Source organism: Neofelis nebulosa, chromosome 3 (genome assembly GCF_028018385.1).
Source record: "Neofelis nebulosa isolate mNeoNeb1 chromosome 3, mNeoNeb1.pri, whole genome shotgun sequence".
In the NCBI taxonomy this organism is placed as follows: domain Eukaryota; kingdom Metazoa; phylum Chordata; class Mammalia; order Carnivora; family Felidae; genus Neofelis; species Neofelis nebulosa.
Window position 1 is genome coordinate 51,268,650 of NC_080784.1, and position 13,354 is coordinate 51,282,003.

Here is a 13,354-nt window from a genome sequence, read left to right on the forward strand (position 1 = left end):
GAAAACCCCACAAACAAGATAGCATTTCTACTTGGAATAGGATGCAGAGGAGGCAGTTGAAATTAAAGACAGGAAAATAGCATATGTGGAGGCAAGGAGGTCAAGCAGGCAGTTAGGTACCAGAGTATGGCTAGAGCATAGTTTGTACACTTGGGCAGATGAAACATGCTGAGAAACTTGGATTTTTTTCCTGACAGCAATAAGAAACTATTCTTTAATAGTTGGATTTGGAGCCTGGGGATAATAAAATCAGATTTGTGTTTAAGAAAGATTACTTTGGCAACAGCATAGGAGAAGAGGAGATTGTAAGTAATTGCAGTTGAGAAGTTTCTGCAGTAATTTATGGGTCCTATCTTAATATACTCATAAGGAGGGAGGGGATCTGAGAGTCTTTTAGAATATGTTTTGTCAACATTACCCTCTATGAACTATCAATATTATTTGACATTGGACATTATTAGCCTCATCCTTTTCAATAAGGAATGAACAATTATTTATAACACACCTCCTATGCATGTGGCATTCTGTGTGTAAAGGGATATATAGAAGAAAGCTAATTTCTGCATTCTAGGAGCATAATCTTATAAGAAAGAGAAGACATATACCTAGGAGCCAATTACATAACAGTGTAAGCCAACATATAATTAAAACAGTGATTGTTAAGGACAATTGACATTATAGAACATTAGAGGAAATATGGAAGGTGAATGAATGGTAATAACAAATAAGTTGATACTGAGTAGAGAATTTCTGAAGGCAAATAAATATAGGGTATTCAGTCTTTCTAATCTGAATGGAACTGGAACTTAGGTAAGGACATTTATAATCATTAAGGTAGTTGACATTTTAACAATATTTGTTTTTCTAATCCATGAGAATAGAATGTTTTTCCATCTCTTTGTGTCGTCTTTGATTTCTTTCATAAGCTTCCTATAGTTTTCAGCGTACAGATCTTTTACCTCTGGTTAGCTTTATTCCTAGGTATCTTAGGGTTTTGGTGCAATTGTAAATGGGATTGATTCCTTGATTTTTCTTTCTGTTGCTTAATTATTGGTGTATAGAAATGCAACTGATTTCTGTACATTGATTTTCTATCCTCTGACTTTGCTGAATTCACATATCAGTTCTAGCAGTTTTTTGGTGGAGTCTTGGATTTTCCACGTAGAGTGTCATGTTATATGTGAATAGGGAAAATTTGACTTCTTCTATGCCAATTTGTATGCTTTTTACTTCTTTTTGTCAAAAAATTAAAAATAGAAGTACCCTTCGACCCAGCAATTGTGCTACCAGATATTTATCCAAAGGATACAAAATTGCTAATTTGGGGCACCTGGGTGGCTCAGTCGGTTAAGCATCTGACTCTTGGTTTCGGCTCAGGCACTCACAGTTTCATGAGTTTGGGCCCCACATCAGGCTCTGTGCTCACAGTGCAGAGCCTGCATGGAATTCTCTCTCTCCTCTCTCTGCCCCTCCCTCACTGGCACTGTCTCTGTCTCTCTCAAAATTAATAGGTAAACTTTTAAAAAAAGTTTAAAAATAAAAAACAATTTGAAGTGCTGATTGGAAGAGACACATGCATACCAATGTTTATAGCAGCACTATCAACAATAGCCAAATTATGGAAAGAGCCCAAATGTGTATCAACTAATGAATGGATAAAGATGTGGTATGTATATACACTGGAATATTACGTGGCCATCAAAAAGAATGAAATCTTGCCATTTGCAACATCGTGAATGGAACCAGAATATATTATGCTAAGCGAAATAAGTCAGAGAAAGACAAATACCATATGATTTCACTCATATGTGGAATTTAAGAAAGAAAACAGATGAACACAGGGGAAGGGAAGCAAAAATAAGATAAAAACAGAGAGGGAGGCAAGCCATAAGAGACTCAACCACAGAGAACAAACTGAAGATTGCTGGAGGGGAGGTGAGTGGGGGAATGGATGGGCTAGATAGGTGATGGGCATTAAGGAAGACACTTGTTGGGATGAGCACTGGGTGTTATATGTAAATGATGAATCATTGGGTTCTACTCCTGAAGCCAATACTACACTGTATGTTAACTAACTTGAATTTAAATTAAAAAGAAAAAAAAAGGTAGTTGATAATTAAAATTGTGAGATAGAATTACTTGAAACATAACCAAAAAAAAAAAAAGAACAGACCAAGAACAAGACCTTAATAAATACTTACAGTAATAATAATACAAGAAGAATAGCCAAGATGTGAATCAAAGAAAGAGCTTATTGGCATATGAAAGAATCTATAAAAGTATACTGTCATGAGAACCAGAGGATAGATTATGACTTCCTATAATGGCCTTTCCTACCTCTGTGCTTAATCAAAATCATACCCATCCTTTAAGGCCTGCTTAATTCCCATGTCCATGGCAGTTAATTGCTTTTTAATCATTTTTATGGTATGACCTATTTTCCATACAGCAGTCTTTCCTCAGCTAAATGTGTAACTTCTAGAGAATGAGAACTAGATGACAGACATTTCTGTATTTCCCCACAGTACCTAGCACAGTTCTAGGCATATATTTCTATCTTCTATATCTATCTTCCTGTATCTGTCTATCTATCTATCTAGAGAGAGAGAGAAATCTGTTGAATAGATGACTTTAGAAATAATGTAGGTGGGGCACCTGGGTGGCTCAGGCAGTTAAGCATCCGACTTCAGCTCAGGTCATAATCTCACTGTTTGTGAGTTTGAGCCCCATGACTAGCTCTGTGCTGACAGCTCAGAGCTTGGAGCCTGCTTCGGATTCTGTGTCTCCCTCTCTCTCTGCCCCTCCCCTGCTCTGTGTCTCTCTTTCTCAAAAATAAACAAACACTTAAAAATTTTTTTAAAAAACAGAGAAAGAAAGAAAGAAAGAAAGAGAAAGAAAGAAAGAAAGAAAGAAAGAAAGAAAGAAAGAAAGAAAGAAAGAAAGAAAGAAAGAAAGAAAGAAAGAAAAAGAATGAATGAATGAATGAATGAATGAATGTGGGCATTTAGGGGCACCTGGCTGGCTTCGTCAGTGGAGCATGCTGAGCTCAGTATCATGAGTTTGAGCCCCGCGGTAAAGATTACTTTGAATGAATGAGTGAATGAGTGAATGAATGAATGATTGAGGGAGGGAGGGAAAGGAAGGGAAGCAAAGGGTCACATTTCCCAGGAATTCAGGGCCCAAAACTAAAACAACAGTCTACTAAGGGTGTTGTGTGTGGTACATGAATATTCATACTGCAAGGCCCTCTGCCATAGCCAGAACTTAATAGCAGATCTGGGGGAGCCTTTGTGGCTCAGTCGGTTAAGCGTCTGCCTTCAGCTCAGGTCATGATCTCACAGTTCGTGGGTTCGAGCCCCACGTCAGGTCCTCTGCTGTCCACCCAGAGCCTACTTCAGATCCTCTGACCCCCTCACTCTCTGCCTTTCCCCCACTTGTGCTCTCTCTCTCTCTCAAAAATAAATAAGTAAAAACTTTAAAATAGCAGATCTGAAAGAGTCCAAGGCCATCTTGAACCTAAAAGTCTAAATAGGGGTTTTCATAATTACAAAAATCATCTCGTAGAGATTTCTTTCTTAACTGTCAGTTTTTAAGTTTACATGTTAACAGTATCTTTTGGCCATCACTTTCTCATCATCTCATGGTATCTTGACTATGAGATCACACACACACACACACCTACCTGCTTCTCCATATTCACTCTAGTGTAGACTCCTTGATGGATACTTATTGATCTCAGTGCTCCATGAAATAAAATAGCCTGAGGTAAATACACCTACACATGTATGTCAACTTCAAAGAATAAGTAATTGTTATTTTGTGTATTATAAGTATTGTTGGATTAGAGGATGGGTAGAAAAGGAAGTGGAGGAGTAAGTAGGTTGAGGTTTGGAAATGAATGATGTGGTGATAAGTAGGTGACATGAGAGGGTGACAAGGGAAAGCTAGAGAATGAATAATGAGATACTGGTTAAACCCAAATGAATTCAATTATTTATATAAATGGTAGCAACTAGTTTAGAGAACCAAAAAGAATAAATCATCTTTAAGTTTCTCTCATTTTGACTTTGGAAATATACCTTATTATCTTTTCAGCAAATTAACCAAATTAATTATTTTGCCTAAGTTTATATTAAAATTAATGTACATTTTTATATTGTGTATTAGAGTAGATGGTTACAGTTTTTTAAATGACTGGCAAAAGATAAATAAACTTGGTAATTGCTATATATACAATTGAGATTAAACACTATAATTAAATTTATTTTTCTGTGTAGTTGATTCCTAATTATCCATGGGCAGGTTGTTCATATTCTAGAATTTCATGAATAGCCTTATATTTCACTTAAATAGACAAAAGAACTCAGTATGGTAATTTTTTCTATGAAAAATGTATTCTTTGAGTCTTATTTGGTAAACTCAAAGATTTAGTTTTATTTTAGAAAATACTCAATTCATATTTTTAAATAATGATTGGTTTTCATTTTTTAACTACTTTGATATCATTTAGTAAGCACTGCATCATACTTTGCTTTTTTTTGTTTGCCAATTCATTTGAAATAGATGCTTATGAAATCATTTTGAGAGGTGAAAGATCTCCAGTTAGCTGGCAAATTACATTTGGAAATAATCTTTCACTTGATTTAGGACAATAATCATGATGTCAAATAATAATTATTAACTAGAATAACAAGCTCATTCTGAAATATTTTCATTTGTAAACAATGTAATTAGTTTACCCAAACATGCAAATCAAAGTTAAAACTGTTTGCCCTGAATGTGAAATATCTTTTAATAGATAAGAATTAAATGCTTTTTTACCTGTTAGCATAAGAAGCTTTTTAAATTTTTGAAATTCATCTTTTCATTCCTTTCTTTTTCTTTTTCTTTCTCTTTTTCTTTTTCTTTTTTTCTTTTTGAGTGAGAGAGAGAGCAGGAGAGGGGCAGAGGGAGAAAGAGAGGATTTTAAGCCTGCTCCATACTGAGCACAGAGCCCAATACAGGGGCTGGATCCCATGACCCTGGGACCATGACCTGAGCTGAAATTAAGAGTGGGATGCTCAACCAACTAAGCCACTCAGTTGCCGCAATGCATCGTTTCATTTTCATATTTTCTTTTTTGCTTTATTCAAACTGGAAGCAAAAGACATGCTTTCTTTTTATCATTTTAAAAGGACTTCTGGAGTGCCTGCCTGGCTCAGTAGATGGAACATATGACTCTCCAGCTTGTGAGTTGGATATAGAGATTACTTAAAAATAAAATCTTTAAAAAATAAAAATAAATAAAAGGACTTCTCAATTGTTAAACTCTGTGATCTGATGAAAACTTTATTTGATAAGCACTTCTATAAAACTAAATCACCTCACTAGTGTATGAATCAGTCTTTAAAATCTTTAAATTTTATAAATGATTCTTACTGAATCATGAAATTTGTAATTATTATGAAGGAATGATAAAGGAATGATTTTTGACAGCCAGTAGATCTTCAGCTGCTCAGGATTCGTTCTTTTGCTGACTATTTTAAGACAGAATGTCCTGCTGAATCCTTTTTAATTTTAGAGGTATTGAAGTAAAATTTAGTATCTATTAAAATTATAAATTATATGCAGTTACATTTTCTTTGGGCTTTGTTTTACTAAATTAAATACTTTAAGAGGTGTGCGTGTGTTTTCTTATCTTTGATGTTCCCACTGTTGCCTTTCAAGATAAGCACAGTGATGGAGAGAAGACTGCCTGCCTGCACTAAGCAGTGTAGCTCAGTTAGCATACATTATACATTGTACTACTCAAAAGCTGGGTCTTGGGCTAGGGGTAAGGGGAGAATTTGCTTCGTCTGGAATATAGCTACAAATGTTCAGAGGATGTTACTAGAATATTTAAGTAAATGTAGCTTCTATGAAATAGATGTTCACAGCCTCAAGCCCTAATGAAAAGTAATTAAGACATTTACAGGTAGCTCTTCAGCTGTTAGCTGGGCTATCTGGAAAGAAGCTGTCGGCACATAACCGTCATCATTGCTTGCCAATTCATTCACCTTTTTATTTTTAGGTTACACTAATTTGTCCTCTAATTTCATATGCTCCCTCTTCCAACCCTAGTCTTTCAATAAAATTTGTTTTGTTGTACTACTGATTATAACCACCCTCATAGGCTCCCTGGGACAAGGCCATGTTGCTTCTATCATTGTTCCTCCTCTCCCATTTGAATGAGCAAAGTATCCATCCATGCTTAGCATAGCTCTGTATCAGCCAGCTCTGTTTAACCTTAATATCTGTCCCTGTGCAATGAGTAAGACCTTCATTCTGAATTTAATGAGATGGGTTTTTACCCTTTCAGGTTAGCCGTGTGAATGTCTACTTTTTGAAATTACTATAAATCATCAAAAATTGATGGTTACTTTTTCACTGGTTGGTTTCCTAATCATTTTGCTTAATGAGACGTTTTCATGAGATTTTTAGTTTTATTTTCTAGTGTGTTGTCTTACCTACTTCAAAATAAACTCTTCTGTGTTAGGTATACGCCCTGCAGTTACAGAGGAATGGAAGAGAGGCTCCCTCATGGCAGCACATCACGACTGACCGATCACTCCAGACACAGTAGTTCTCATCGGCTCAATGAACAGTCACGGCATAGCAGCATCAGAGATCTCAGTAGTAATCCTATGACTCACATCACACATGGTACCAGCATGAATCGGGTTATTGAAGAAGATGGAACCAGTGCTTAAATTGTCCTAAGATGGAGAACTTGTGCTGTTTAAAAAGCAGATTTTATTCTTTGCCTTTGCATGACTGATTGCTGTAACTCAACCGTTACCATGCTTTCAGTCAGGTGCAGATTGTGTCCATTGGGAAAGTAAATTTTTGCTTTTTATATTGCATCAACCTTAGAACATCAAGGCATCAAAAATGCTAATAATTATGTCATCACATAAATAATTCTTATTTCTAGGTTATGAAGAGATTATTTGTCTGGTAAGCATTTTTATAAACCTACTTATTTTATATTTAGAAAAATCCTAAATGTGTGGTGACTGCTTTGTAGCAAACTTTCATATGATATCAACTAGTTGTGAGATAACATTCTGGTAGTTGTATTAATAAAACAAAATTTCAGAATTAAGGAAATTTTCTATGCAAGGTTTATTTCTCAGATGAATAGTTGGACTTTGTAGTTTTCTTTCCACTAAGTGAAAAAGAACTGTGTTTTTAAACTGTAGGAGAATTTGATAAATCAGCAAGGGTATTTTAGCTAATAAGATATAAGATCAACAGAAGAAACTGAATAGTCTATTGAAGGCTCTTTTAAAATTCTATCAAAATAATCTTCATCCTGAGACACACAGGATTAGGATTAGCAATGGAATAAAAACAGAGATGGATCTTTTTTCCCCTGTGATTGTGCTGTCTTTATTACTTTTGTAAATATTACTTTTACTGGCTGTGTTTTTATAACTTAACCATATGCATGGTGGAAAAAGTTTAATTTGTAGCCACCTTTTTCCATGTAGTAGTATTGATTCATAGAGAACTTCATGTTCAGATCTGTTCCGTGGAGGCATGTAATAAGATAAGCATCACACATTATAAGCTTTTTTTGTGGGAACCACAATTACAAAATGGCAAAATGTTTTCTCTACATTCATTGTTGTATTTTTCTACAGTGAGATGTGATCTTGCCAAAGCCACCAGGCCCCTCCTAACAGTGAGTTGATTGTGTGCATTTGCATTGCCTAGGAGCCACTAGACTACAGCTTTCTGCCCCCACATTCTTATTTTCAGATTCTGGATCATTCTTTCCTTACAGTTGAAATATATATAACTTAAGTCCAAAGTGGTGATTAATTTGAGGTATTTGGAAACCATTGTAACTAAATGAAGCATGATTAGTCTTGCTGTGAAGTATCTTTTAGTCTTACCAATATCAATTCAAAAATGTTTGACATTCTGTTGTGTAATGTTTAAATAATTTACAATAAAACCGTGAACTTTATTAGGCATGAAATTGATCAGAAGGGAAAGAAACATTCTGGAAAATGGTGGATGTGTTTTATAGTAAAGTGTATTTAAACAAGTGGTCCTCAGCCTTAACTAGACAAGAATCACTTGGGGAACCTCTGATGCCCAACACCTTCCTCTCTTTCAGAGGAGAATTTGTAGGGTTTTTTTTTTTTTTTTTAAGTTTTCTATGTTTTATTCTAATCTGCAGCCAGACTTCAGGTTGTTTTGAACTAACTTGCCCCCTGATAGTGATCTGATGGCATCATATGATATCACATGAATATCTAGGCGGACTCAATTTTGTGCTTTTATATATCATTACCTGATATGCAATTGTTCTCCACTTTATTTTCCATTATAAAATGTGGAATCTGGGGCCCCACTCCTAAAGTTTCTTATTCAGTAAGTCAAAGGTGGTAGGACTTTAAAACCTGAGTTCTAAAAATATCACACGTAATTCTTAATGCAGGTAATGCAAGAATCATACTTTGAAAAATGTTCTAGACTCTAGAGAGGCCTGGCTTTGCCATATGCCAGTTTTTTACCTTTAACAAGTAAACTGCTCTGAGCCTCAGTTCCCTTGTTTATAAATGAAGATAGAGGAGAAGTACCTACCTCACAAAGTTGTCGAATAGGGATCAAATGAAAAATCATACAAAAGCTCTTTGAAAACTGTAAAGCATTATGAAATATAAAGGATTAAGATTAAGGATTTAAGAGATTTGAGGGCTACTATTGTACATTCCTTGACATGTGTTTAATTTATGTGTACTTTTTTCTCTCTCCTTTAAAACAAAAATACCAAGAAATTAGGTGTTGAAAAAAAGGCTTCATCATGCAAAAAAAGTCAGTTTTCTGATAATAATTTGTATATCATATTTCTTTCAAAGTACATATATCTTATTGTTTATTATTGACTCTTTATAGGACATATTTGAACATTTAGCCCCAAAGTGTTTTTCTTTTTCCTCTGTCTTTATTGTCTTTCTCCTTGGAGCTGGAGTTCGTACTCAAGATACGCAGAATTTGAAATTCCCTCATAACTGACAATTAGTAAACCGTTTCTCTGAAGGCCAGACTTAGAACAACTCGTTTATACAATAAATCAATAATTCATAAGGCTTTTTTCTGAGAATCTCTCCTGAGAACAGCATGAGAAGACCAAAACAAACATTCAGAAACAAAAATAAGAAGTTAAAATAGAAGGTACCAGTTTGAGCTCAAAGATGTTGTCATCCATCGCCATCTGCATTATATTATCAATTGCCAAAATGTTAATTGATTTTCTTGTGCAAGTAGGCCAAGTGTAGACAGTTAAGTGCACATCCCTATGAAAATCTTAATTTTTGTGCTTCCTGATTTTTATATATTCATTTCTCTTGTTTGTTAAACTCCCTGTTGGCATATATGTAAATGCTATATTGATCTTTCATTTACTTTCAGTATCTTAATTTTGCTCCATGAAATTTACTTAATATCATCAGTCCCTTGTTTTAAATAACAGTATTTAGTTTGGGTCAGGTTATTTATCAAACTGGTGCTTTAAATTAAGAAATATTTTTAAGAAACTGTTAAAGAACTATAGCAAACCAGCAATTTCAAAGTCTCAGTTCCCTTAAACCAACTTGAACAAGTCGAGACAGCTTTCTTACCATATGTTTAACTTTAATTTGTGTTTTGATTGGCATGTGATAATGTTTAGTATTTTATTTGTTCAGCTGACAACTGCGAAAATAATAGTTTCTCTAAGATGTTAATATATAATCAAGAGCTTTCAAAAAGTACTTTGATTTTAGCAATACTGTATTTAATTTATTCAATAATTAAAGCAAAAGATCATACTAAGCTCAAAACAATAATTGGTTTGAAAGAACAATTGATTAATAACAACTAGCACAGGGCTAAGTACAGAGTAGGTTTTTCAACAAATATTTACGAATGAACAACTCATGTTATGCAACTCACATTTACCCTTAGTAGTGAGAATCTCACCTCAAAGGAATTTGAAGTATCTAAATTTAAACTGAATGAAATGAAGTCTCTGCTTTACCAGAATAACATGTGGCAAGTAATAAATACATAACTTACACAAGAAATATTTACATAAGCTTGTACCAAAACTTGATATTAATTTTAAAAGGTGAACACCAATTCTTAGAAGTATTTAAGCTCTTGTTGCTTTATGTGAAGTTAAATCTTTGTATACTAGTTGGGTAAACAAATATTCAAGTAAACCTTTGTTAGTAGTGATTTTCTTTTTCTGCTGCTTCTTAGAGCAAATGTATGAAAATTCTAAAAATCTTTTTAAATTAGAAAAATTTCCTACATTTTAGCCTACCTCATTAGTTTCTTTGTGATAAGAGCTGGATATAACAAATTATACCTATCTTAGTTGAGGCTATATCCCTGTGATGTAAAAGGAACTACTTAAAATGTTTTTAGAAAATGGTGGCCAGAGCTTAGAAAACAGTAACAGACCAAAATTTCATTATGATGATATTTGTACTGCTTTTGACATGCCAGAGGTATATTCCTGTATTATCACTTGGATGATTTTCATCATCTAGTGCAGTGCAAATCCCTTTAGGCTTGGAATTCAGAGACTCATAATTATGATGTGAACAGGACAGGTCATTTAGTCTCAATTTCTTCAGTGTAAAATGAGGATAAGTTAATTGTTGAGCCCCAAACCTACCTCACTGGACTTTGGTTGTAAGGAACAAATGAGATAACATGAATTATCATGCTCTCTAACCTATAAACTGCTCTGATATTATTTGTTTTTGTTAGAATTTGGGGGTTGTAGAAAACAAGGATATGGTCTTCAGTAGTATTTAGCAACAACAACAAAATAGGCAATTAGACCAGTACAATCTTGATACAATTTGGTACAATCTTTAAATCAACAACCCAATTAACTTTTTGAAAATGAGGTTCTTTTTCAAGAGTAGGTATGTCCTGAAACTGTGCTAGCTCTTGAGTATATATATAGCCAGTGTGTGCTCTCAAATTGTATACAATTAAATTTGCAGGTCAATCTCAACAGCAAGTTTGAGATCTCCATTATATTATTCTTTTGATGGAATTATGTAAGTACATGAGCTTGACTTCACTGAAACTTGTAAGAAAAATACAAAGAAGAGTGTAGGCCCTTTAACTTTTCTTTGAGGACTTTCATGTGCCTATTTCTTTCTGATTAAGAACAAGTTTTAAAAAGGTAATAGCTGTAACTTGCTGATATTCATCATGGCAAAACTTGAAATTTTAAGTTATTTAAAATTATCTTAATTGTATGTTTGTATATATAATTTTTTTAAGCCTACACAAAGTAAGGATTTCTCCATTCTTTTCCGCACATCAACACACAAAAGAGCATTTTTATGGAACCTAGATTTACCAAGGAACTCATGCTTCTTTTAATTTCTTTTATACCTTTTTACAACTGACTAAAATAAGAAAAAGTGTTTATATTCATTTATTTCCTAGTAGCCACATTTATACATTATTCTTGTATCATTTCTATTTTATATGAAAAGAATTATGTTGACATCTCTTCATAATTTAACTAATTCTCTTCTCTTTTTGTTCCAGTTGTATGGGTTTAGGGAAAGGAATAGGGAGACTAGGCATCCCGTACCCTTCATCTGACTGTAAACAGTCTCCTGGGATTTTTTTCTAATTTAATTTTAATCCTATGCTTCTTTAGTAGTCAAACTGAAATAGGATTGTAATTTTCTCCCAGGATCCAAAATCTTCTAGGATAGAAAATACTAAGGTCTACCTAAAACCAGCCATTTCTTAGACATTTCTATTGGATTCACAAAGATGTAATATACTAAGTTAATAAGCATATTTCCTATTCTGTGATCTCTAATTAGAAAGTAAAATTTTGTTGCCATAAAGATAAAAGAAAGTAAAGTTTCACTTATATTTTAGTCAAATCCCACAGCAGTACAACATTACATCCTATAAAAGAAAGTAGTTCCATCTATATAAATGCATTAAAGAATAGTTCCCTTCAGATTATTATTTTTTTAATAATTATTTATCTCAGGAAATCTATTATGTCCTTTCTTGGACATTTTCATTGGTATGCTAGCATTGCTGTTAATTTATTTTCATTTTATTGGCTACTGTTACCAGTTTTTCCTGATAAATAAGTTTTTTACCTTGTAATAATTCATTTTTTTGAAGATTCGGTGTTCCATTATTTTGATGATTACCATTTACTAGTAATATTAGTATTTATAAGACAGTGATATTTTTAAACTTATTATTTTATATTTCCTGAAGTAGGGTGAACTACTTTATTGTTGTTGTAGCCCTGGTGTTTTTGTTGTATGTCACCTTGTTTATATTGCTAACTTGCAAATATTTCTTTGTCTTGTGCTTATTGACTTAAAAAGCTTTAGAGCTTCATAATTTTCTCTTTTCAGAATTGGCAGATTTCTTTCCCTAATGCTTAGTAAAAATACATTATGTTATTTTTTAAATACCACAGAATTTTGAGTCAGGAGACCTGGTTTCTAGTATTGCCTCTGTTTTCAGTGAGCTTTGTAACTAGAATTTTACCTCTTGGGACCTCAGGTTTTATCATCTGTGAATAGATGTGAAGAAACAGGGGACTAGTTTAGGTAGTGTCTCAAATTCCACCTGCCTGTAATTTGGGTGTCGCTTGACCATTTTGTAATCATTATTCTGGCTTACTTTTATTCTTGTTATTCTTCCCATGAACTATATTTACTAGTTCCGCCTGTACTGTTAATGAAATCTATGCTTAAATTGCTAGGATTCAGGTATGTTATTAACTTTGTTTTCCACTTATAATTTTGAGTAATTTTAAGGAGGAAATTATATTACAGATAATAAAAATAAAAGAAAGGTTACAAATAATTGACACGACCTTTTTTTTCTTCCATAGGAAAAGTCTCCTAAAGCACTAACATAAGCACCTTAAAACTGATATATGGGAGAAAAATGACAAAATTCTGTGGTCTTTGTTCTCTTAAATATGAATATAGCTATTTAGCCTTAACTTTAAACAAAATGTATTCATGATAAAATTAGTGAGCAAAGCGGTGATAGCACTGGCCCATATAGCTAATTAAAAAGCTCTTGGCTTTTACCAACATTAATATAATTATCAAATGTAAAAGGAATTTCGAGAAGTGGATTGAAATTTTTCTGTTTAACAATTATTCTTAAAATGTTCTTAGATTCATTGAATAAGTGTAATTGCCAGATTGCCATGAGCATTGTCCTACTTTAAAATGTTAGAGATAAATGTAGTTTTTTTTTTCTGGCTATGCAGAAGATGTTTTCATAAAGCCTCCTTAACTGTCTAATAAAATAG

The 13,354-nt window shown here is 33.5% G+C and overlaps 1 protein-coding gene across 4 annotated transcripts in view; it reads left to right on the forward strand.

Annotated features, from left to right (window-relative positions):
- FZD3 (frizzled class receptor 3) overlaps positions 1 to 12,894 on the forward strand; it is a 101,713-nt gene extending 88,819 nt beyond the window's left edge. For all 4 annotated transcript variants that reach the window (XM_058720786.1, XM_058720784.1, XM_058720787.1 and 1 more), the window contains one exon: positions 6,515 to 12,894. In XM_058720786.1, the coding sequence (XP_058576769.1) occupies positions 6,515 to 6,728 (214 nt within the window). In that variant the 3' untranslated portion in view covers positions 6,729 to 12,894. The remainder of the gene's footprint in view (positions 1 to 6,514) is intronic.
- Positions 12,895 to 13,354: the final 460 nt, after the last annotated feature.